Source organism: Eschrichtius robustus, chromosome X (assembly GCF_028021215.1).
Source record: "Eschrichtius robustus isolate mEscRob2 chromosome X, mEscRob2.pri, whole genome shotgun sequence".
NCBI classification, from domain to species: domain Eukaryota; kingdom Metazoa; phylum Chordata; class Mammalia; order Artiodactyla; family Eschrichtiidae; genus Eschrichtius; species Eschrichtius robustus.
Window position 1 is genome coordinate 796,169 of NC_090845.1, and position 26,360 is coordinate 822,528.

The window sequence follows — 26,360 nt, forward strand, 5'->3', positions numbered from 1 at the left end:
CCCTCCAGCCCTCCAGGAGTTGAGAAGATACACTTAAACGGCAGAGGACGCTCTGACGGCCTTTGTTTAAAACTCGGGGTGGGGGTGGAATTCGGGGTATTATACCTCTCGCCCTGTCGTACACGGCTGTGTAGAGTGTAGTGGAACGCAGATGTCACAGATGGTGTGCGTGGTGTGGAATACGACACAGACGACGCATGCTATCGTGTAATGTGAGCGATGAGAGCACGCGACTGAGCCCCTGACACGAGGAGGAACCAGGAGCAGAGCCAGGCCCCCCTTCTGGGCGGGGCTTTCCCCCCACATACCGTCTAGATCGGGCCTGCATGTCCCACCCCTGAAATCCCAGGACCCCAGGAACGCCTGCTCCGGCCAAAGCTGACCTTCCCTGCCCCCTTCCCTCTGCCCCCAGACAAAGACGTTGGGGAAATGACCTCGGGGGTCGAAAGGCACTTCACCCATCCACCCTCCTCCTTGTCTCTCTAATGGACTTTTTTTGGGGGGGAGGGTAGTTTTTGTTTTACAGAGACGCTGGGCAGAAAGTACAGAGCTCCCGTGTGCTGCCCCTGCGGAAACCAGGTTCCCCGTCACAAACACCCCGCTCTGGGTGCTGCATCTGTTACAGCAACGAGCACCCAGGATGAGCCCATACTGATACGCTGCTATGAACAGAAGTCCACGGTTCCCCCTAGGGTGCATCGCGGTGGTGCACATTCTGTGGGTCTGGACAAACGCACAATGACGTGTGTCCACCATTACTGCATCACGCAGCGCAGGGTCGCTGCCCTGGAGTCCCCTGGGCCCGGCCTGTTCATGTCCCTCCCCAACACTGACCTCTTACCGTGTCCGTATTCTGTCCTAAGCCTAGCTGGGATCGCAGGGGTCTACCCTTCCCAGCGTGTCCCCTAGCCGGGACCGCAGGGGTCTGCCCTTCCCGGCGTGTCCCCTAGCCGGGATCGCAGGGGTCTGCCCTTCCCGGCGTGTCCCCTAGCTGGGATCACAGGGCTGCAGCCTCTCAGACCCGCTTCCTCTTTCATCTGCACCATCACCCCGCCCCAAATTCCTCTTCAAACTCCTGTTTCGGGGGGCTGCCCTCTCTCCTGTCCTTCTCCTCTGCCTCTTTCCCATCTCTTTACCCTATTCCGTCCTTCTCCCCATTCCTGGAACATCCTCAAAGATTCAGAGGTTGGCTGGCGACCCCTCTGGTTCTCCAGGCACACAGACAGGGGCAGTGTAGGCACCCCAACGTGGGCACAGAACCGCCCCAGGCGGTGTGAGGCCACAGTGCCTAAGTCCTGCCCTGTCCAGACCCGGACACAACACGCAGGAAGGCCCCCAATACCACGCCCCGGGCAGGGACCAGGTTCAGGACAAACTTCTGACTTCAGGGTGTCGGCAGCGGGTCATCAGTGGCTCAGGGAGACCTCCGGACCCAGGCACAGCCCTGTCACTCTGCGCTACGCCTCTGCCACGAACGGCCACACCTGCAGGTTCACTCTCGTTCCCCCTCCCCCTGCAAACCCCAGGGAAGAGGGGCTCCTCCTGCAGCTTGAAAAGCTGTCCAGGCCCTCCACTGCTGGCCCCTGCCATGCAGCTCCTCCAGGGGAAGGCGGAGCATGTGCGCTGCCCGAGACCTGGGCTTGTCCCTGTGCCTGGCCCTGGCCAAACAGCCCACGGGGTGGCCGCAGGTCCCGTGCCGGCACAGACTGGGGAAGGTCCTGCCGAGAACACAGGGGCTGCTAAGCCCAGGGCTGAGTCTTCACAGCAAAGCCCGGCACTGCTGCACTGAGCGTGAGAGACGAGCACAGGGGCAGGTGGGGCAGCACAGGAACTACACACCTGGGCAGGCCCTGCCCGCAGGGCCTCCCGGCCATACAGACTCTGCCTTTCCAAGTCAGCTCTCAACTCTTCTGTTTAAGTTTCTGTAGCGATGCTGGTAGGCGTGCGTCAACTTGCAGCGCTGAGGGTGCATGAAACGGACACCGAGAGAGTCCCCAAGACCCCTCACTTGTAGCTTACAATTTGGCTACAAACCAGAAATTTAATCCAAGTAGAAAAAAGCAATCTTTTACTCATTTCTCCACTTCTAGGTAAACTGGGGAACAATCCATGGCTCCTCCAACGCTCAAAGGTAGCTCAGGAGAGAGGGAGACTGAGGCCCCCAGCAACCTTCAGTAATGTTTCTGCCCCCGAGCAAGGGCTCACCCGCAGGACAGCCCCGGACGGAGGGAGCAGGTGAGGAAACAGGGTGGAGTGGGCCTGGCTCAGGAAGGCAGCTGACCCTGCGCAGGACTGACGGCTCGGGGCGCCCCACAGGCGGGGGACATCTGCCCCCCGCGGCCACTGCTCTGAGAGCAGCACACCCACCGAGGCAGCGTCCAGAACCACGCGGGCACTCGGCACGTGCAGACACAGCATCACCGGCTCTCTTTCCCCTCCTTCAGCCCAGGCCCTGGTGCTCCGGAACCTGAGCCCCCAGCCAGGCTGGAGACACTGTCACGAGGAACAGAAAGAGCCCCGGGGGCCAGGGGGCGGCCCCTCGCTGGGAAAACACCCGTGAAAACTCCTCTTAGCTGCGCCCGGTATGGACGGCGCCCAACTCCGGCAGTGCAGACCCTGGGGCTGGCAGCAGGCCACGGGCACCCCTGAGGCCCCGGGTCTGCGTGGAGGCCCGAAGTCCCCGGGACGGCAGAGAACAGCCAATCCCTGCCACCAGCACCCCCTCCCCACGTTGCTCATCCCATAATTCTCTGAGCTCGGAGCCAAATGCTGGCCAGAAAAACTAAGACGTGATGTACTGTCCACAATTTAGCGTCGATTCAGATAAAATAACCATTCCCGACGATCAGCTCTGCAACCCAGCTACAGAGTCAACCCGGCCCCGGCCCATCTCCTGCCCCGGCTCCTAAAAGGCCCAGAGGCGGCCAGGCCACGTGCGCACGAGGCCCCCACACGGAGGCGGCTAGAGACGAGGAAGTGCCAGCCTCCTCGTGTGGTCTGAGCAATCTCAGAAAGCTCACGGCGCTTCCTCTCTGGCAAAGGAGTTTTCTGGAAGTCTGTTCTTAAGTTTCTGGACTTATCTGACAACGCTGATCTCTACACTGCTCTGTGACTACAGCGTGTGGTCTGTAGGACGGGAAGGATCTGACGTTTGTTCACACGGGCTCTGTGGTCTGGGACTCGACACCCAGGGAGGTATCTTTCAACAGGGACAGTGAAACTTCTGCTTCCAGACAAAAGAGGAATGGAGACCAGATTCACCCCCGCCTAGATTCTACGGAGCATTTTAAGGAAGAAATGATACCGATATTGAACACTCTTACAGAAAACAGAGCAAGGAGTAACCATTCCTAGCTGCTCTTGGGAGGCCAGCATCGCCCTGACACCACCGCCAAGGAAATCACACAGAAGACGGGAGACGGGTGTCCCCCGACCACAGACGCACTGATCTCACAACACGGGAGCCCTCAGAGCCCAGCAACGTGTGAGAGCATCAGCTGGGATCAGTGGATTCATCCAAGGAAGCAAGGCTGGTTAACACCCACAGATCAAGTGAGAAAACATCACGTGATCATAAAGAACTGGACAAGATTCAACACCCATTCATGTTAACAGTTCCCAACCAACTAAATATACAGGGTAGCTTCCTCAACCTGCGAAGGGCGTTATGAGAACACCTGTATCTCTGTCATCCTGAGGAAGACGGGATGCTTGCTGGCTGAGCCGGGACAATTCGAGCAGCTCCGCTCTCAGCGCTGACCCCTGACCAGGCCCCGAGACCCCAGCTGAAGTGTCGGGCAGGAAGGAGAGTCCCAGGCACGCCGGCCGGGAGGGGTGACGCGGGACAGCTGTCCCTCACGCCAGCACGACCCTGGTGCAGGGTCCTCGAGCATCTACTGACCGCAGAACTGATCAGCGGGTCAGCGACTTCACAGGGTGGGGACTCAAGTGCACGGCCGTCGGAAGAGAGCACGCGGAGGTGACGGGAAGACGGTTCCACTCACAGCAGCACCACAAGCAACAAACGCCCCAGGAACTCGTCTAGGGGAGGAACCGTAAGACCTGCCCACCCAGCCAGAAACCCCGCGGACAGGGACGGGCGCCTCCATGACGGGGGACCCGCACTGCCGGGCGGCCACTGCCCCACAGGGTCTGCAGACCACGCGGCCTTGAGCCAAACCTCAGCCGCCCTTTTGTGTAGAACTTGGCACCATGACACTGAAAGTCCACGGAAGCAAAAAGCACCCAGAAAAGCCATCCCAACAGTCGTGCACCGGGGCGGGGTGCTGGTTTCAGGTCACCAGAACGCGGGGTGACCTGCACAGAGATCTGCAATGCGCACACAGGTGCCCACAGGCGCGGGACAGAGGGTCCAGGAACCAACCCGGACACCTGCGGACACGGGACTTCCGGCAAAGGCGCCGGCACCATTCAACGGGAAATCATTTCAGAAAGCCACGCTGCAGCAATTGAGTAATCACGCACAAAAAAGCACACTCCGAAACTTACCTCAGACCACACACAGAAATTAACTTGAAAGAGACCACAAGTCTAAAAGCATAAAAGCGAAATTTGGAAAAGTTCTAGAGGAGACACAGGAGAAAACCTATCTGCCCTAGGGTTTGACAAAGATTGTTTAGATTATGGATTATACTTTTGGGAACATCAAATAAGTAATAAATTGGACCTCATCAAAATTAAAAACTTTTTGCTTCAGAAAACGCTAATAAGAGTATAAGAGAAGGTGAAGGAGACTGAGATACAGACTTCCAGTTGCAAAATAAATGAGTCAAGGGTATAAATGTACAGTGTGGGAAACAGTAATTATGTAACATCTTTGTATGGTGACATATTATTACTAGATTTATTGAAATGTATAGAAATACCAAATCACTATCTTGTGTAACAAGAACATAGTTTTATAGGTCAATTATACTTCAAAACAAACACTCAGAGAAAAAGAGATCAGATTCCTTACTAGAAGAAGTGTGGGTGTGAGGAGGGAATTGGATGAAGGAGGTCAAAAGATACAAACTTCCAGTTAAGGGATACATGTGTACTAGGGATGTAATGTACAACATGGTAAAGATAATTAACACTACTATATATGGAAGTTGTTAAGAGTAAATCCTAAGAGTTCTCATCACAACAAAAGAAAAAGTATCTTTTTTTATATATCTTTAATGCTGTATCTATATGAGATAATGAACTATACTTATCGTGGTCAGCATTTCACGATTACGTGAGTCTAATCATTACGCTGTACACCTTAAACTTATGAAGTGCTGCGTGTCAATTATATCTTGATAAAAGAGGTAGAAGAAATGGAACATAAGAGAAGTCATTCACTAGGAAGACAATTTGCAAATCCTGTACGTGATAAAGGAGTTGTATCCAGCAAACACACAGGACTTACCGACTGAATGAGAAAACCAACGACCCAGTGGGGGAAATGGTAGAGGATCTGAACGGACACTTCAGCAAAGAAGATGTGTGAGGACCAAAAGCCCAACGTCACCGACACCAGGGAAAGGCAGATAAAGCTGCAGAGGTGCCCCAGAGGCCCACATTCCAGAACGGGGCAGGTCAGAGGCCTGGCGATACCCAGGGCTGGTCAGGATGGGGCAGGAACACCCCCCGCGCGGCCCCTTTGGAAGGCAATTTGACAGTCTCTTAGACAGCAGGAGGCACATGTGCCATAAAACCCAGCGATTCCTCCTTAGGCCCGTCCCTAAGGTGAGTGAAGACACGGTCCTCACGAGGAGTCACACGCGAATGTGCTCACACGAGTACCCGTGAGCGCAAAGCCCGGGACAGGCCCAGGGTCCAGCAGACACCCCACGAGGCACCCCCGCTCAGGGAGCAGTGCTCAGCAAGGAGACGAGGTGCAGAAGCACGCACTTGAACTCGGTGACCTTTATGGGATGAAGGACACGTGAACGCAGCTGGTAAAAGTCCGCCTGCAGTTGCAGAGGAGACCTCGGACTGCTATGGACGTTGCTGAGAGCCCTGGCTGCCTCAGGGGGTGGCTAAGGCGGGAGAGGGTTTGTGCACAACTTTTCATGTCCTTGGAACCCTAAATGGGAAGGCACCGCATCTCCAAAACTAAGCCATCCACTCTCGGCCAGCCAGAGGGACACTACAGCACCGCCCTGGACGGTCTGCCGCACCGCTGCACAGCCCGGTGACCTGCAGCACCCTCCAGCACAGGACGCTACCGACACCAGGCCACCCCACTTCAAAGCGGAGACGCGGCTGACACACGGGGAACGGCACTTCCCAGCCACTCCACAGCAGTTGGAGAAGCCCAGGTCACAGTCAGCCAGGACCTCCACCCAGGGCGGCAACAGAGCCCTGCAGCTGCAGGCCTGAGGGGACCCCTGTCAGCCACAGGTAGCCCCGCAAGTCCAAGGACCAGCAGCTGCCCCCCACCTCCTCATGGAGACCACCCGCACCCACGTCCTCCTGGAGACCCTGCATCCACCTCCTCGTGCAGCCCCCGGACCCTCCCCTCAGCCCCTGTCCTCTGTATCCTGAGGAGCCCCGTCCCATTGCCTCTGACCCCCGCCCGGGTGCCCAGCTGGGTGCTGGTGCCACCCCCCAGAGCTCCGCCATCCTCCCCAGCAAGCGTCCTTCAGGGCCGCCCTGCGTCCCTTCTCCTGGGGCCCCGGGGATCCTCAGGGACCCGTGCACCACGCGTCCTCACTCTCCCTTCCAGCACAGCCTTGCAAAGGTGCCTCCTTCTTCCAGGACCACTGATGGGGCACCTGCAAGAGGCAAGGCGCAGGGAAGGCCCTGCCTCACCTCCCCGGGGCTGCAGCGCAGACAGACGGGAAGCAGGCGGCTCCAAGGCATGAAGAGGTGCACGGTGGGTGGTCAAGCTGGCAGGACATGCAGCACAGCCCGGGAGCCGTTCCCAGGCCCAAATGCTGCCCCCGACCCCCCACACGCGAGACAACCAGCACTCTGGCCCCGGCGGGGGCAGGGGGAGCATCCACGGGGACCCTGCCGCCTTCCCCTGGGGGGACCCGGCACAGTCGCACCCGGCCCCTGACACGCGAACTCTGCCCAGAAGACTCTGATCCATGGCGCTCCCGAAACCTCCTTTCATCCCGGTCTAATTACACACGCGTTCGTACCAGCAGCCCGCGTGGCGATACGAAGTGCTCTTCAGCACGCAAACGGACCCTTGGAACACGTCTGCGTGGACAGGCTTCCTGTGGGACCGCGCCCTCCTGGACACCCGAGCCTAACCACGCTGATTAGAGCAGGCGAACAGGGAGCCGGGACAGCGGGGTCTGACCTCTGACCCACCACAGGGTCCGCTGGCTCTGTGCTCGTCAGGACACTGCAGCCCGGGGCAAGGAGGGGACATCGTGACGGGACCGGCCAGCGGGCCTCCCGAGCAGACCTCGGCCTCGGCGCTGTGCGCACGGCGGAGGGGCGGGGGCTGGACGACCGTCTGCGGGGTGGGGGGGGGAGTGGGTGTGGGGGGTTGGGGGGCAGCCCTGGTCTCCACCCCAGAGGCCGGGGCCCCTCCCCCAGCTGCAACAACCAGAAACGCGGCGCACGCGGCCGCCGGGTGAGCAGCGGTGCTGTGGCCGCAGACCGACACACTCACTGGCCCCCGGGCTCTGTGCTGGGAGCTGGTCTCGGGGCACCGGCAGCTCAACTTCCACCTGGTCCTGAAAAGCACAGGCTCCAGAAACGGCACCGGGTCGCTCAGACAGACACGACCCATGGGAACACCACGGACCTACTTCCGAAAGCACGGCCGCCTCCGCCGTGGCCCCCCAGCAGGCGTGAGCACAGCGGCTCCGAGCGCCCAGGGCCCCTGCTCCAAAGCTTCCCCGCAGGGAGCCGACGCGACGCGGGCTGGTGCCCCCGGTCCCGTCCTAACCGCGTGGACCGGAGGCGGCGCACGCGCGCGCATGTGGGCCCAGCTCCCGCCGCAGTCACGCGCGCCGCACCCTCCAGCCGCGCTTCCCACGGCGACGCCGCTTCCGGGCCAAGGTGAAGACTGTGTAGACGGCAGGGCCCCGGTCCTGCTGCAGGGTCCGAAGTGCCTCCTCAGAGCCCCCCCGTCCCCTGCACTGACTGTCTCCACTGCTCCGAGCACGGGTCCTCCCAGGGGTTCCCAGCAGCAGACCCGGGAACGGGATAGACACGCAGATTCCATCACCACCGCAGCCCCCGAAACTGGAATTCTGGAAAGGGGCTCAGCAACTGTTTTCACGGGCCTCCCTTCCGCCTGTCCGCCTGTCCCCAGGACACCCACACATCCATCCAGCCTCAGGACCTCCCATCCACGGTCCACCTGCCCCGAAGACTGTCTCATCTGTCCCTTCATCCATCCGTCCCCAGGGCCCTCCTGAAGGATGTCATCGGCTCCGCCAAGCAGGTCACCAGGTCACAGCACTCACAGAGGCTCCTACAGCGCTCTCTGCTGTGGACCTGCTCCCACACTGCCCTTCAAGGCTCGGAAAGACCCCCCGAGTCTGGCGCTGACCTGAGGCCCGCACAGTACTGCCTAGTGCTGAGAAAACGAATGCTCCTAAGAAACAAGCGTAAATCCTAGGCAATTCCGTCACCTCCAAAGAAACAAGCGTAAATCCTAGGCAATTCCGTCACCAACAGGGGTGAGGGGTGGTACACAGCTCTGCCCTAGACAGTTACCAACCCGGCTCCTGAGGCCCTGGGCTCCGAGGCGCCGCCACGAGGGCCCCCCCGCAGGCACACACCACCGGCGACTCCGCAGGTGAGTCCTCTGGGGTGGGGAGGGCCCTGATTCTGCCCCCCTACAAGCCCCATTCAAAGGCCCCATCCAACACGGGGCAACGTGATGGCCGTGTTCTGCCTTTGTGGGGCCCCGGGGATAAAGACCCAGGTTGAAGGTACCTGCTCTATGGGGAACCCATGGAGACACTCCCCGGCTCTAGCTCTAGCACCCTCCTGAGCCAGGACTAAAACAGGACTGAGCCAGGGCCCTGAACCAGGACTGAACTGCCAGGACTAAGCCAGGGCTCCCGAAGCACACCTCTGAACCAGGGCTCCCCTGGACGGGGTTCTGCCATGTAGTGTCCCCCCGACCCCGGGCCTCAGTGACCATCCAGTGGCCGAGCCTCAAGTCGGCCCCTTTCGGCCCAGCAGCCTGGACAAGGCCTGGGGAAGCTGGTCCACGGGGGGCCCACAGGCAGTTTTGGGGGAGCTGAGGACTTGGGGGCGAGGCGATACCCACCATCGCTGGGGAGTGGGCTGTGGCCAATCTGCATCTGAGGCCCCTCAGGCTCCTCACGCAGCCCGCTCTGTGGCCAGTCGGGAACAGGAGTGGCGGCCCAGGCAGCACCCAGGTGGACGCCGGGTACCAGAGCGAGGTGCCCTTGGCGGGCACATGCAGGCTGCGGGTGCAGGGCCCTGTGTGGGAGGCCCGGGAGGACAGGACAAGAGCACTCACACACCCCCCACCACGTGATCCCGAGAAACCTCCTGGTTCCACTCGTCAGGAAGAGAACGGAGGGCGTCTAGGTTCGTGCCACTTCAATGTGGCAAACTCTTGACCAGCAATAAAAAGTTCTCAGTACTTCCCCTCCTTCCTGCACAGAGATCCTCGTTGATGCCAACTACGAAAACCGGAAATCGTTCTTCACTAAGAGATCCACAGAATGGAACGCGGCCAAGCTCACCCCTCTGTGAAGTCACGGTCACCGGGCAAACTCAAGGCTCCCGTCAGAAACGCTCTCAGGATCCTGACCTTCTGCTGCGAGGACTTCCAGGTCCTTTCTGTCTCCAACACATCTGCAGGAAAATCTAAGGACGCATCAAAGTAAACACACGTGCCTGCTGTGTGTACACGCATCTGCACGTACACACGAGTGTGTCTCCAAGGAACGCACTTCTAACCTAGAACATGGTCGCATGTCCTGAGGGAATCAACGGTTAACTGGATACCCCCAAAACTACAAAACGGCTGCAGAGAAAGATCTAAATAGATGATGATAAATTTAACCAAGGAGGCGTGACACCTGTATGCACACAACATTGCTGAGAGAAATTATGGGACATGTAAGTAAATCGAAAAACATCTAGAGCTCATGGGCTGGAAAACTTAACTGTTTTGGGGTATCAGTTACCCCCAATTGATCTACAGATTCAATGCAATCCCAATCACAATTCCAACAGGCTTTTTTGTACAAGTTCATAAGCTGATTCTCAGTGTTAGGTGGAAATGCGAATGTCAGCATAGCCAGAGCTGTTTTAAAAGAACAGAGTTGGCCGTACACCACCCACTTTCCACATGTTAGTCTACAAAGCGCCCCAGAGTGAGAACACAAACACAGATCAGTGGGTTAGGGATGAGAAAATAGACCCAGACGCATACGGCCAATTGATTTCAGACATCGCAACTCAATGGGAAAAGGAGAGACTTCAAAACTGCTGTGTACCTGGATATCTTACACCCCATGCAGAAACTTACGTGAAATGGATCAGAAGTTTAAATGCAAAAGCGAAAACCAGGAAGCTTTCGGAAGGAAAAGAGCAGATAACCCTGAGAGCTTGGGATAGGCACATATTTCGTCGATCGGATGTAATAAATAAGAACCATAAAAGAATAAAATTGAAAGAATCAAAAAACAAACAGCTTTTGCTTTCAAAACACATGTTAAGCTTTCAAAACACATGTTAAACAAATGACAAAATGGGCCACAGACTGAAGAGAAATATGTGAAAACATGCGTCTCATAAAGGAGCTGCATCCAGATTCTACATAAAGAGCCCTTACAACTCAATGACAGAGAAATACCCAGTTTTCAAAATGGGCAGAAGATTTGGACAGACGGTGCACAACGGCTGATAAGTCATGAAAAGAGGCTCGCCGTCACCAGAAAACAGGGAAATGCAGATAAAACCATGACACACAACAAGCCCGCCAGGACGGCTGAAGTACAAGTCTAAGGACAGCCAGTGCCGGGGAGGCGTGGACGAGGACCCACTCGCACGGCTGGGGAAACGGGACGTGACACCTGCCTCAGAACAGTGTAGGGGCTTTGGAGGCTTTTCAGTTTTTTTGTTTTCTAAGTTAAACACACACACAGCGCACAGCCCAGCAACTCCACTCCGAGGTCATTCATCCGAGGGAGACGCAAACAGCTGTCCACGCGGGGTTCTCAGCAGCTTCATTCATGAGAAGCACACGCAGAGACAGCTCGAGGGGCCCCCAGTGCTGAAGTGACAATCAGGCTGTGCTCCATCCACGCAACGGGATCCTACTCGACAGGCGGAGGGAAGCAGGGCCTGCAGCACCTCAGACAGATCCTGGCAGCGGGAGTGGCTGCCTGGGGCGCGGGCAAGGGGCGCGGGGCCCTGGGGGCGGGAAGCGCTCTGCTCCTTGGCGTGTTCACACGCAAGTGTGACGACCGTCCCGCACACCTATAGGCACCATTCGCTGTATGTAAACTAACCCCCCACAAACTGGACTTTTCAAAAATCAAGGGTTAAGAACAAGCCCGCCCCCCTTTCCCTGACACCTCTGCTTCCACACTCGGGGAGGGGCTCGGCTCTTGCCGGGCTGGGGGATCAGCCGGCACGCGCACCCCTCAGCAAACCCGCCGTGGAGGTCTGAGTGTGTCCAGGCACCCAGGACGCAGCAGGCGGCAGAGAGATAAAACAGCCCTCCGCTTCCGATGGCGATGGGAGAGGAGGCACAGCAGCGAAGGGGGAGGGACCAGTGCCCAGTGGAGGGGCAGAACCGTGCCCCAAACATTCATGTTCACTGGAACCTCAGAACAGGACCTTATTTGGAAACGGGATCTCTGCAGATGTGATGCAGTGAAGGGTCTGAGATGAGGTCCTCCTGGAGGAGGGTGGCCCTACATCCAGTGACAGGGTGCTTCTAAACACAGAAGGCGAGAGACCCAGACACAGAAGGCGAGAGACCCAGACACAGAGGAGAAGCCCCGTGAAGACAAGAGGCAGAGACGGGAGGGAGGCGGCCACAAGCCCAGGGACCCCTGGAGCCCCCAGAAGCTGGAAGAGGCGGGAAGGACCCTCCCCTGGAGCCTCTGGAGGGAGCGCAGCCCTGGGACACCTTGACCTCAGACATCTGGTCGCCAGGATGGGGGAGGGTGGATTGTTGCCTGTCACTCCCAGGACTCTGAGGTGTCCTGGGCTCTGCGTGGAGGGTCAGGACCCAGCCTCCTCCCCACCGCTCCCATGGGTGAGGGCCTCACGTGAGTCTGACTCGCTTCCTATTAGTTCTTAAAGAAAAAAACGTTCAGAACTTTTCTCACAGCACTTTATGTATGAACGTTTTTCTGAAATTAATTATCCATTTCTTGGGGCAAAAGAGCTCTTATCATTTTGTCAGAATGACAGACATCCTTTTGGGTTACTCGCTTCTTGAAATCCAAGTGAAGCACGCCATAAATTCCAAATACATTGAGACGTGTTTAAAGTCACCTTCAAGTACCAGACAAGGTCCGTCATCACTTTCTGAAAACTCTTGGGACGACTAAGAGAAAGTCATTCTGTTTTCCCTCAAAACCGGTTTCTCATGCTGACTTGCTCTATCTGGTCATGGAAACCACAGACCAGAGGAAGGGTCTTCAATCTCACCCCACCTCCGTCAGCACTTCCTTTCATTCACCCCCTTTCCATCCTGGCCACACCACCCAGGCCACTCCCCACCCCTCCAGGCAGAAGCTCATCTCTCTGCGGCCCCATGCAGTGCAGAGCAATGCAATAACGTGGTCTTGGGGAAACACCACTCCCGCCGTGTCGCTGCCCTCGGGAAGCCCAGCAGCCTGCCACAGAGGCAGAGAGATTACCCAGCCCTGAGCTCTGCTTCTGGCTCAATCCGAATCCGGCTGGCGCGGCCCAGACACAGCAGCCCGCTGTGCGACGGCTCTGGTCTCTGAGCATAAACATCTGGTCCTCACACTTGGAACACAGCCCCCCCCCCCACGTCCCCTCCGCCCCGCAGGCGCCCTCCCCTAATTCAGGGCACCCCCTAGTCCCACAGCTCACTTCCTCCACGCCCCATCCCTCCAGACGGAGAGGAGTGGCCTCTCCCCGCTGTGAACACCTACGGAACTTAACTTCCACTGGTCTGTGACTTCCTACCTGCTGCGCAGAAACACATTCTCTTCACATGCATCCAAGTCACCCTCCTTGCACGAGCTGACCTTTGGTAGACATTTCCAGACCTAAGGGGACTCACACCAGGTCATGGGGTCACGAAACTCAAGAATTCATCTTCCAGCGGTGTCACCGGAGCACACTTAGTGACAAAGTGGGGAGCTCCCCACAGAAGACCTGAGGGATCCCAGGGAGGAAGAGCACCTGGGGGAGGACGGGCGGGGGGCTGTCACTGCTAGAGGGGGCTTGCTGAGAGAGCCCTGGCCCCCCTCACGTACCCACCTCCTCAGTTCAATGGGGGCTCAGGCAGGCCTTCTGGAGCACTGTGGTTCTGCAGGTCAGTGGGGGCACTGCAGACGGTCAGACTCAGGGATGGGTCCCAGGACACACGTTCCTGCAGATCCAGATAAGCCACCTTCGGGGCGTTTCTACAGGGTCTCCCAAGCTGCCTCTGGGTCTACCTCCCACCCTCCTTGGAGGCTCACTTTCTGGAAAATATCCTTGATCCGTGAGAACATGTCAGACACCCTCCAATCACTTGGAACCAGACGAGTTCCTTCTGGACTGACATCCACCTCTCACTCTCCCCTTCGTGGCTGGGAAACCAGCAGACTAAGTGATGGGGGAAGTCCCTCCTCCTGATACGCTCAGTGCTGTTGATGGGATGGATGCGGGCTCAACCGAAAAACCGTAAATGTTACCAGCAAGTCCCAATGGAACAGGCGCACTCCTTCAGGCTTAGGCGTACGCTAGGGGTACGATATGCACCAACCATACGTTTCCCCATAGCACCTGGACACGTTTTATTACTTTTAACCGACACGGTATTAAATATCAAAAAGCACCTTTTTTAAAAAAAATTAAATATACTGCTGTCCAGCTGTCCTTATTGTAGATAAATGAGGCATAAAACCTCTAGGTTCAGAAGCTAGGCAGAATAGAAGAAGCTGAGACATGGATAACTAAAACCAACCGGAAACAAACTCCAGAATGACGACCAACTTGGGAGTCTGTCAAAGACAACATTTTTCTGTGTGCGAGACTTTCTTGGCAGGGGAAAGAGACTAGACGTGCAAGCGCTTTCACGCCTGACATTCCTCCAGCATCGTCGACCACCCTCAGCTACACGTCGGTAGGCGACCCGAGTTACCTCCGCAGGCGTTAGGAGAAGGAAGAGTAACTTACTACTCTCGTCCCTGCGGATCGACGAGGCCCTCGAACAGGTGGTCCACTCCGGGCACTAGAGGCGGCTCCCAGGGGGAGAGCGGTGGACGCGGGGGACGGGCTGGGCGCCCCCGGGCCATCCAACCCGCGCGGCCTGCAGGCGAGGGCCGGGGCTGCGAACGGGGGCCCGGGCTGCCCTGCGTCTCCCGCGACCCCCTCGGGCCCCCCGGGCATCTTGATCCTCTGCAAGCAGTCTTGGAGCATCGCCTGCGTGCTGGACTCGCTGAGCCAGCACAGGAAGAGCTCGTCCACCTTCATCTTCAGGACGGGCTGCAGGACTTTGCCGGGCGGCATCTCCGGGGCTCGGACCCTCCTTCCCGGGGGACCCCTTCCTCCTGCACAGGTGCCTGGAGCCGGGACCGAAGTCCGACCTGAATGGACCTCCGCGTAGTAGGCGACGGCCGCCAAAGGGGACGAGCCCCACGGGGGTCCCGGACCCGTGGTCCCGGGTGAAGGCGGCCGGCCCGGCGGGCGTCGCGGGTCCGGGGCCCGGTGAGGAGGCAGCGGCCCGGCGGGCGTGGCGGGCCCGGGATCTGGTGTGGAGTCAACGGCCCGGCGGGCGTGGCGGGCCCGGGGTCTGGCGTGGAGTCAACGGCCCGGCGGGCGTCGCGGGCCCGGGGTCATGGGTCGGGGTAGGGCGGCGCCCCGCCCAGGGGCTGCGCGGACTTGGGGGCCCGGCGGAGGCGGAAGGCCGGACCGCGGCGGGGCCCGCCCAGCTCAGGGCAGCTTCAAAACGGGCGCGCCGGCTGCGGCCCCAAAGAAGGTCGCCTATGTCGTGCGTCACCGTGACGCGTGGCGTCATCACGGCGCCGCCCGTCGGCGCCCACGACTCCAGCCGCGGCTGTGCCGGGGCGCTTCGGTGGGCTGGAGGGCGCTCAGGAGCTGGAGTGCGAACGGGGGCGGGGGATGGCGGGCACGCCACCCCACCCCACGTCTTTCAGCTTTTAGGCTTTCCTGGGGTGCGGCCCGCACCAGCGACGTGCCCTTATGTCCGCGGAAGTGCAAGCACGCGCGGTGCGATCTCGCCGGGATGGGCGGGGGTAGTCGGCCGGTCTGTTGGGCATGCGCAGTGCATGCCTGTCGTGGCGGCGCTCGGGAGGCCTGTCGGTCGAGCATGAGCAGTGCGTGCCCGCCGAGAGCTAGTCGGAGGCCGGGCATTGTGCGCGGAGAGGGCGTGGTACAGGGGAGGAGCATGCGCAGGGCGTGCCCGCCGACCGCAGGAGCGAGCACGCGCGCTGCGGGAGCGAGCGGGAGGCGGGCGTGGCGGCGATTGCGGGGAAATGCAGTTTTTAGATAAAACGGGCCCCTTCAGACCGCAATGGTCGCGGTTACGTTAAATTTGTTAAATGATGATAGTGACGGGTTGGAGGCGTGCAACTGCTTTAAAGCTGGCCTTTCAGGCTGAGAATGAACTGCTTTTGTGATTGCAAAAATAATCTATTCTGTTTTTTTTTTTTTTCACACACACACACTGTATTTTATTTTTACAAGAGATAAATAATCTATTCTGATGGAAGTGGAAGTAATTACTTAAATGACTTTGGCCCCATGACTAGCTTATTTCAGTTTATCCTTTTAATAGTGTCGATAAATCATCCACACAGCACACATGCACCTCTTTTTTTTTAATGCCTTGATCTTTTTTCTAAGTTGTTTTTTTTTTCTCTTAACATTATGAGTTTTCACTTGGGTTTGCTCTCTTTTAGGAGGTAGTTTCGAGGTCTTATGAGCCGGGCTCTCCTATTTCTCAGGAGTATAAGTATAGCTGGACTCACTAAATAACTCTTAAACTATGGGTTTATTTTGTGCCTACAATGATTTCAAACTTCGTTTGTGTTTCCTGACTGAAGCAAAATGCACAGCCTAAGAGATGAGAATTACGTTTGATTCCGTGGACTTGCTGAGGACTTAAGCCAGGGAGGTACCCTCTCAGATGGCTCTGAGGGACTTCTTCCAAGAGGTCAGGGAGGAGCCAGGGTACAGAGGCCTTTTTTGCAACAAAAAATAAGATAGTTGGAAGGTTACTGTTAATGAAAGAAAAACAGACATCTCAAGTTAATGAATTTAGCACTTTTCTAAGGATGGGAAGATGCTAAAGATAGGAAGTCACTCCTTGGATATGCACCTTAGCTACCTGGGACCAGTATCCTGCTCTTCTCCATCCTGAGTCCCCCCAGGGTGCACAGTCCAGGGTGCCTGCAGTGGCTGACGGCTTGATGGATGCAATATCCTTTGTTTACCGATATGGCTTGAAGATAAAAATCCGAGTATCCTGGGTCAGGACAGGGCCATAACGCAGGAATTCTGTGTGGTTCTTTCTATTCATTGGGAAGCTAATGCTTGTGTACGCAGGCTGTCACTTCTGGAGAGAAGTAAATATTAATACACGTCTCTGAGTTTATCACACACAGACATCTTGTCCAAGAACAAATGTGCTTTTCACTCGGGGTCTGTAAACGAGCTGCCATTCATCCATGTGGTTTTGGGGGGAAATGGTCTTTTTGAGTCCCTGCACAAGACGGCTTTATACCCTGGGGCTCGGCGGGGCCTAAGGAAAGGTCTGTGCGTCTGCCAACGGGACAGCAACAAACTCCGTGAAGGAAACAGAACCTCCTTCAGTCTGTGCGGTGGATCCCGCCGCAGGGGACAGAGAGGTGCTGTGCGGCCCGAGGCCGGCGGGGCAGAGGCCTGCACCGCCCACCCCTGAACAGAGGCAGGACTCTGCTGATGGCAGGAATGGAAGCGCTGCTGGCTGCATCCGCCTTCCAGGGGTGGCGGTGGTCTCAGGGCAGGGGTGGGGGGGGGGGGGTGGAGAGCGTGCACGTGGAGAGGAAGATTCCAGAGGCCCCCCTGTGGGGAGGGCATGCACTGCGCATGCTCCCCATGTGGGAGGGCGGAGCTTATGCAGGGGAGTGGGAGGGAGGGCAGTCCTTCGTTCGTCCACAGGAGCCCAGGTCCCTCTGCGGCCATCAACTCAAAGCCCCAGGTGGAGCTGCTCGGAAAGGCAGGCGCTCAGAACATCCTGTGGCTCTGAGTCACACCTGCCTGTCACCAGAGCCCAGGTCGGGTGGTTGCTTGCACACTCAGGCGTGAGGCATGAAGACGCCCTGGACAGAGTGTCCTATGTGGTCAGTCTCACTGGTCCTGGGCTGACCCTGAGCTCCAAATATACGTGTCCTGTGCAGCTAGAAGTCGGAGTGATCAAGTTTTTATCTGCCACGGCTGTTCCACCTGAGTTTCTTCTTTCTTCCCTCCTTCCTTTCTTCCTTTCTTTCTCTCCTTCCATCTTCCTCTCTTCCTTCCTCCCTCCCTCCCTTCCTTTCTTTCTTTTTTTTCTTTTTGGTTTTTGTCTTTCTCGTGAAAACGGACTCCTGAACAGCCACGAGGGTGCATGTGTTTGATTTCAAGTGACTTCCTCTCAAAGTGCTTAATGGGGAGTTCCGTCAAGTACAGTGTGGAGGCTCTTTTCTGATTGGCGTGTCTTTTCCATCTCTGTCTTTTCCCTTCCTTGTCTTTATTTGCTTTGCTTTATTCCCGACTGATTTCCTTTTCAGCCTTGGTTTGTTGCTGGATAAGACTTCCTTTCAGACAATGTGAAAGTGGAGGAAGTGGCTGGTGCATTCCATCACTGTGGGGCAGCCCCGGCAGACACATCCCATTACGGGAATACTGCACATTCCCTGATCGTCGAGGAACCATTTCCTTCCTGTGAACCTCGCTCACCCCTGCACCCTCTAACTTGTGGGACTCAGACAAGCCCCGGACGCAGTGCCCCCGAGTTTCCCTCCATTGAAAGCAAAGTGGTTTCGGGGAAAGGTTTTCAGACTCAGAACCAGGGATCAAATGGCCTTTGAACATTTTTTCAGGATTCCTTATGTGCTAAGGTTTTCCTGCAGCCAGGACAAAAAGGAGGGGGAAATCCATTGAATGTTTCCTATATAAGTAGTAGCATTTTAGGTAAAATGCGATATGGACCTGATAATTTTAAAAAAAAAATTTTTTTGTTAGCACCCATTTTGATAAGCTTTCAAAGGATAAGAACGTTGAACAAAAGAGGAAAAATGAAACGAATTCATAGCAGTTCTAACCAAACTAAAGAGAACTGAAAAATCTCAAATGCTAAAAATTAAAAAAAAAAAATTTAAAGATTGGAGGGGGGAGGGATAAATTAGGAGATTGGGATTGACATACACACACTACTATACATAAAATAGATAACTCATAAGAACCTACTGTATAGCACAGGGAACTCTACTCAATACTCTGTCATGGCCTATATGGGAAAAGAATATGAAAAAAAAGAGTGTATATATATAACTGATTCACTTTGCTGTACACCTGAAACTAGCACAACATTGTAAATCAACTGTACTCCAATAAAAACTTTAAAAAAAAAATTGGGGAGTGTGCATATAATCTGCCCTTTTATCCACAAGAAAGAGTTTTACAGAAGTTGAGTATGTGCGTGGTTTTGTACTATTTATAATGAAACTTTCCAGACATCCACTGATGGTCTTGAATCAACATCCCAGTTCTAAATGCTGGCTCAGGACCCCATCCTCTAAATGACCTTTGACCCTGCCCCATTTTTTATTGTATTTGTCCAGCTATCAGCTGTAATGGTTGTGATCGGCTGTAACTTCATGACATCAGCTCGCCCGCCTCTATCAGTCCCTTGTCTTTTAATTTACTAACAATTTATTTGTTATGCTGGGACGCAGCATAATTAAACGGGTTAGTATTGGGTCGTCTGAGTGTGTGCGACACGCCTGAGGACATAGATAAATAAAACAACTCGTGATCTCGGAGATCCGGTAGCGGAATGGGGTGGGAGAGGGGAATTATTTAATTAGATAATTCAACGTTCAATTATACGGTATGATGCAGAAGGATGATAGAAAAGTGAACGTGGGGAGACAGGACAGGCTTGCGGGGGGTCGGGGGGAGCGCTATTTAAGCAGAGTTGTTAAGGATGATTAATAGTGGAAAGCAGGCTGCATGGAAAGAACACACAAGAATTGAAGCTAGAACCATTGTTTGAGGGTCTGTCGTGAAGGGCTTCTGTGCCAGGCAGAGACTTTGGATGTTTTCATGCACAAATACCTTAAATTAGGAGGCTGGAAAAATAGTGATCATGTTAAGTTATGGTGGGGTAGTTGGTAAAACCGTGAGGAAACATAGTGATCATGTTAAGTTATGGTGGGATAGTTGGTAAAACCGTGACTTGCATTAACCTGGGAGGCAAAACATGTGCCTTGTACACCGGCAGCTCTGGGAAACCATCTGAAAACAAGACTGCAGGCTGGTTGTGACCAACTGCATTCCATCAGTTTCTACATGAAAGAAAAGAAAAGAATGGGCCAGTTTGCCACCAGAATTTTACAGAGAATAAGGGCAAGCCCCCAAATTGCAGGGTTAGAAATTGAATCCATTTTCTTTCATCCAATCAGAAGTGTGTCCACTATAACACAACCTTGGAGAAAAGACCTAATGCAGGTTTGATTCCCTTTGTGAAGACCTCTGAAAGAACTAGAGTGGGCAAGTTGGGGGTGGCAAATCTGGGCTCTGAGAAAGAGCCCAGAATCCCTGTCACTGAGTTTAGAGAGAAGGGCCAGCCCACATCAGCCAACTCCCAGCCATGGATACAGATGCACAAGGGAGAAGAAATGATTGTTATTGTGACCACAGAGTTTGGGGATGGTCATTACACACCACTAACTGCCTGATACACAAAAGGCAGACCATTGAAACACAAAAGGCAGGGATTGAAATGATCCAGTATGTCTGAGGCCTTTAACTCTGACAGTGAGGAGGAAGATGAGTTACAGGCATGGGAATCTAGACAACAATTCCAAGGCTGTAAGGGATTTTAGCGGGTGCATTAGTTGCCTAGGTCGGCTATAACAAAAAGCCACAAAATCAGTGGTTAAAAAGAACCCAAATGTCCTCTCTCATGGTTGTGGAGGTCAGAAGTCCAAAATCAGTCTCACTGGGCTGCAGTCAAGGGCTGGTTCCTTCTGGGGTCTCCAGGGGAGAATCTGTGCCGTGTCTTTTCCAGCTTCTGGAGACAGCTGCCTTCCTGGGCCCATGGCCCCTTGCTCCATCCTCAAAGCTCATCACTCCAATCTCTGTTTCTGTAGTCGCACAGCCTTCACCTCTTCTGCCTTCAAATTTCCCGCTGCCTCCTCCAAAAAGGACCCTTGTGGTGACATTGGGGCCACCCAGATAATCCAGGATCACCTCCCATCTCAACACCATTGATTTCATGGCATCTGCGAAGTCCCTTTTACCACTGGTGTTAGTTTCCTGGGGCTGCCATAAGGAAGTAGCACAGCTGGGGCTTAAACAACAGACATGTATTTCTCCGAGTCCTGGAGGCTGGATTCTGAGATCCAGGTGTCAGCAGGGCTGGTTCCTCCCGAGGCCTCTCTCCTGGGCGTGTAGATGGCCGTCTCCTCCCTGTGTTCTCACGTGGTCGTCCCTCTGTGTGTGTCTGTGTCCTGATCTCCTCTTCTTATAAGGACAGAAGTCCTATGGGATCAGGACCCACCCTAGAGACTTCATTTTACCTTAATCACGTCTTTGAAGACCCCATCTCCAAATACAGCCCCATTCTGAGGTCCTGGGGGTCAGGACTTCAACATAGGAATTTCGAGGACATGGTTCAGCCTGTAACAGGTGAAAGGGTGGGCTGGGGAGGGGTCTTGGGAACATGAGACATCGTGAACGGTAGCCATGACTATTGCCTGGAAACCTCACCTGTCCAAAAAGCAGCAAAGAACTCAGAAGCAGAGAAAAGACTGCTTCTTCTTGTTTCCTCTTCATAATTTCTGTCTCTTTATTAAAATTCTCCTGGTCAGGACTCCGTGCTTCCATTGCAGGGGGTTCGGGTTCGATCCCTGGTTGGGGAACTAAGATCCAGCAAGCCATGTGCCATAGCCAACAACAAGCAAACAAACAAAACAACAACAAAATAAAGTCTGTTGAGTGAGTGCAATGTCTGGGCACATACTGTGTGATTCTTTTTATGTGAAATGTCCAGAACGGGCAAATCCATGGAGACAGAAGGCAGATCAGTGGTTGCCAGGGGCTGCTGGAGGGGGACGGAGAGTGACAGCTCATGGGGACGGGGTCTCCTTTCGGCGTGATAGAATGTTCTGGAACCAGACAGAAGTGGTGGTTACACAATATTGTGAATGGGCTTAATGTCACTGAGTTGTCCAGTTTAAATGCTTATTTTTATATCATGTGAATTTCACCTTAATAAAAAAAAAAAAAAAGAAAAGAAAGCACGCAGGTAGAGAAAAAACGGGAAACAGCCAAGAGAGGGACCCCAGGCCGGGAGCCGGAAGACTGGACGTGGTGGCGTGTCTCCTCGGCCGCCCCCTGAATACCTGAGGCTTCCGAGCCAACTCAGCACCAAGGCGAGCGCTGCTTCTCGTTTTGCCTTAAAACCGCCTGGTGACGTAGGTCTGATAAGCCAGACGTGTGTAGCTGACGGAGGCATTTGAAGCAAGTTGACAAGTGGCCGGAGAACGAAAACCCAGCAAAGTCATCCCAAGCTTCGTGTGGCCTCTGAAAAGGGAAACACTGTTCTGACAGAGATGACTATTCCCTCGTCACCCCGGTGTAAGGGATTCAATGGGGGGCCCCCAAAAGTTATGCCCTCATCTTGACCCCAGAACCTGTGAAAGGGACCTCATTAGGAAACAGGATCTTTGCAGGTGTGATGAAGTGAAGGGTCTGAGATGAGGTCCACCTGGATGAGGGTGGCCCTACATCCAGTGACAGGGTCCTTGTAAGACACAGAAGAGGAGAGACACAGACACAGAGGAGAAGCCCCAGGAAGACAGAGGCAGAGACGGGAGGGAGGCGGCCACAAGCCCAGGGACGCCTGGAGCCCCCGGAAGCTGGAAGAGGTGGGAAGGACCCTCCCCTGGAGCCTCTGGAGGGAGCTCAACCCTGTCCACACCCTGACCTCAGACGTCTGGTCTCCAGGACTGGGGGAGGATGAATTCCCGTGGTTTTAAGGCCCCATTTTTGGGTGATGTGTTACGGCAGCCCCGGGACATTCACACTCTGGGTCCTTGTGAAAATGGGGTGGTCCTGGGGAGAAAGTCCAGAAATCTGAGCTTTAATCCAGACCCGTTGTCCGAGGTGCTCTGTGAAACTCTAATAAGTACATTGTGTCAATTTTGCGGGTCTCAAGTCTGAGGAGAGGAAAAAGAAGAAGCAGAAGAAACCAAGAATGGCTGGCACCCCCGTCTCACAAGAGAGCACAGGGGGTGCTTCTCTCTCCCCTGTAACTTCTCAGGCCTGCATCCTGATCCAGCGGAAGGAGACCCTGACAAACACCTCTTTGTCCTGGGCCCTCTCACTGCCACTTGTTTGGCAACATAAAAGGTCCGTTGAAAAATGCTCCTTTTCCACTTTCACGTCTAATTGAATTCTCTCCCTGACCCCCCAGTTCCCCACGGCGCCATTTCAAGGTTTTGATGATAAGGAAAAGAATCTCGTATTTGGATAATAAAATTTTCTGACTTGCCTTCCGCCACCTTCAACTCAATTTCCCGTCCCTGGAGACGATGTGTATGATAGAATGGAATCAAATTCCTTATTCATGGGGAAAAAGCTCCAATTTAATCTGAATATGCAGCACTCTGCACGGGTCAGGGTGATGGATGGCATATGGAAATGCGTCTGGGGCAGGTAATCAAATGGGAGAATGCACGGCGGGAGTGCTGGAAATAATGAAGTCGATTGAATATCCCCGCAAAGTGCAAAAATGCACATTACACCGCGAGACCCCGCGTCCTCCTATTACTGTACCAATAACAGCTCTGTCTCAGGGGAAAAAATGGTAGGTCACAAATTAGGACTTAATGTACGAGAGCACGTGGAAATGCATCCGCTGGGCTGGGCAAGGCGGCAGCCGTCTGCCACCGCGTTCGTGGAGAAGGACAGATGCCCTCGTAGGAAATGAAGAGAAGCTGTGGGCCTCGCCAGACCTTGACGCGTTTCCGAAGGATTTAAAGGAGAAGATGAATCTGCGGGGGCTGCAGAGAATTGGAAATACCTCGTTAGAGACGAACATGGGAATTCACAGGATGGACAGCCTGGAAGGTCGAGCCCTGGCCCATCCCAACACCAGAGGCAGGACTGCGGTTCTCGGGCATAGAGGTGCGTCGGGGTGGAGAAATCAGGCTGAAAATGAAGAGATTTGGAGCCTGGAAGGAGCAGCCCAGGTCCTAGGCCGCTGGGCCCTGCGCTTTAACTGTTCTGGAAAAGCACACACGGGAATGTTCCTTGCTGTCTCCGGTTCCCCTGTCACTCAGCCTGCTTTGGTGGGGAGTGATGACAGTCACCGTGGTCCAATGAAACGTGCCCACAAGGAGCGCATCGGGAATGCGTTTCCCGTCTTCTATTTATGCTGCGAACGCTGGGTGTTTAGTTTGTTTCTTCCTTGGTCACCAAGGCAGGGACGTTGTAGAGGGAGACTCGGGGGCCGTAGGGCGGGGACATGTCTTTCTGGGAAGTATTTAGAGAGGAAGACTGCCTTCCCGTCAAAGTCCCCTTGAGACACGTGCGATCTCCACAGGGTCCCAGATACAAAAGGGGCTCAGCACTGTCCTTGTGTGGACCGGATGGTGACGCAGATCATTAGATGCCCGGAGCCGGGGCTGGACCAGCAGGGCACAGGGGACGGAGATGTCAGAGTGACCTCCATGACCCCAAAACCATCCCCTGGGCCACCTCTGAGACCCCACCATCCCTGATCTGTCACAGACATGACCTCACAGTGCCCTGGACATAGATGTCATCCTAGGTGACCTCTGTGACCTCACCATCACCCAGGTGACCTCTGAGACCTCTGTGACCTCGCCATCCTCTGGGTGTCCTTGACGTCGCCATCCCCCAGGTGATCTCTGTGACTGAGCCATCCCCTGGTCTGCTCTCAGACATGACCTGGATGTGGGCCCTGTCCTTGGATGACCCCAGTGACCCCAGCTACACCCACTTTTTTTCTCTCAGGTCACCGCTTTGCCAGCCCCTCCTCACCTGGGCACAGGTGGGAATCCAGGTAGCCCCGCCCCACCCATCACACTGATCTCCTGGGCTTGACTCATGGGCAGTAGAGCAGGGAGCGGGGCTGTGCAGAGGGCCCTGCTGTAGGAGGCTCTGTCCAGCCCCTGGCCGCCCCCCCCAGCCCCGCTGCTGGGGGAACCAGGTGGTCTCCGGATGGTCACCTGGCAGAACCGCTCTGTTGCTCTGGTGGTTCCCAGAGCTACCGAAACCCCTTCCTTTTGTCTATGACCCAGAATGTCACATGCCTGCACACAACTGTTCCATTTTATAAAATTTAGTTTTTAATTTATTCAGATGAAATAACATAAAATTAACCATTTGAAAGTGGGCAAGTCGGTGGCATTTAGCACATTCACAGTGTTGTACAACCACCACCTCTGTCTACTTCTCATCCCCCCAAGGAGTCCCCGTCCCCATCAGCTGTCACTCCCCATGCCCCTCCCCCAGCCCCAGTAACCATGAACCCACTTTCTGTCTGTGGATTTGCCTGTTCTGGACGTTTCCTATCAATGGAATCACACTGTGTGTCCTTCTGCGTCAGCTTCTCTCACTTAGCATCCTGTGTTCAAGGTCCATCCATGCGGTAGCCTGTGTCAGAGCTTCACTCTTTTTCACGGCTGAGTCAAATTCCACTGTGTGGATGGACCCCATTCTGTGTGTCCATCTATCCATCCATCCGGCCATCAATCCATCCACCCATCTATCTATCCATCCATCCATCCATCCATCCATCCATCCATCCATCCATCCATCCATGGGCACTTGGGTGGTTTCTGCTTCGTGCCTGTTATCAATCATAATGCTACGAAAGCCTTCATGTTTTAAGGGAAAATGCTTATCATTCGCTGTGTCACTGAGGTTTACTCGGGGACCAGAGCTTTGACTCAACCACTCTGACCCTCAGTTGCCTCCTTGGCAATGTTGCCTTCATCACAGCCCTCACCTGGCAGATTCTGACACACATTAGATGAGCTGACATGGGAAAGGCACTCAGAACCATTCTGGAACCTCGCAACGAGGGCTGGGGACGCAGTGTGGGCCCCTCGCTGGGGTCACGTGAGCCCTGCTCACTTTCAAACACCCACACAGACCCTGCCCTGCCCCCACCGGGCACAGACCATGGTTATGGGCTGAACGGTGGCCCCAAAAAGCTATGTGCATGCCCTGACCCCCAAAATATGGGAATGAGACCTTATTTGGAAACAGGGTCTCTGCAGTTGTGGTGAAGTGAAGGGTCTGAGATGAGGTCCTCCTGGATGAGGGTGGCCCTACATCCAATGACAGGGTCCTCCTGAGAGACAGAAGAGGAGAGACACAGACACAGAGGAGAAGCCCCGGGAAGACAGAGGCAGAGACGGGAGGGATGCGGCCACAAGCCCAGGGACGCCTGGAGCCCCTAGAAGCTGGAAGAGGCGGGAAGGACCCTCCCCTGGAGCCTCTGGAGGGACCTCGGCCGTGGGACACCTTGACTTCAGACGTCTCGTCTCCAGGACTGGGGTCGGATGGGTTTGAGATGTTTGAAGCCCCTGGTTGGTGGTCGGTCATCTGTGTGGCCGCCCCGGGACACTGACACAGCACCACCTCTGCTGGGGCCACGGGGCCTGCAGATGCACAAGCCCTCACTGACCATCACCCGCGGCCCTTCATCCCCCTTAGAAGACAAGAGACACTTCTCTGTGACCCCTGGGGCTCATTTGATAGATCCCTTAAGTCAAAGAAAATGAAAACATTAATTTGAAAGGTATATAGACCTCAATGTTCACAGCAGCACTATTTACAATACCGAAGACATGCGAGCAACATAAATGTCCATCCACAAATGAATGCATTAAGATGTGGTACATATGTACAATGGAATACTACTCAGCCATAAAAAAGAATGAAATAATGCCATCTGCAGCAACATGGATGGACTT

At 55.0% G+C, this 26,360-nt stretch overlaps 1 protein-coding gene across 1 annotated transcript in view; it reads right to left on the reverse strand.

Annotated features, from left to right (window-relative positions):
* The window catches only part of PPP2R3B (protein phosphatase 2 regulatory subunit B''beta), a 64,147-nt gene extending 48,728 nt beyond the window's left edge, over positions 1-15,419 (reverse strand). Inside the window, exon 1 of the mRNA XM_068533722.1 lies at positions 14,320-15,419. Within this exon, the coding sequence (XP_068389823.1) occupies positions 14,320-14,652 (333 nt within the window). The 5' untranslated portion in view covers positions 14,653-15,419. The remainder of the gene's footprint in view (positions 1-14,319) is intronic.
* Positions 15,420-26,360: the final 10,941 nt, after the last annotated feature.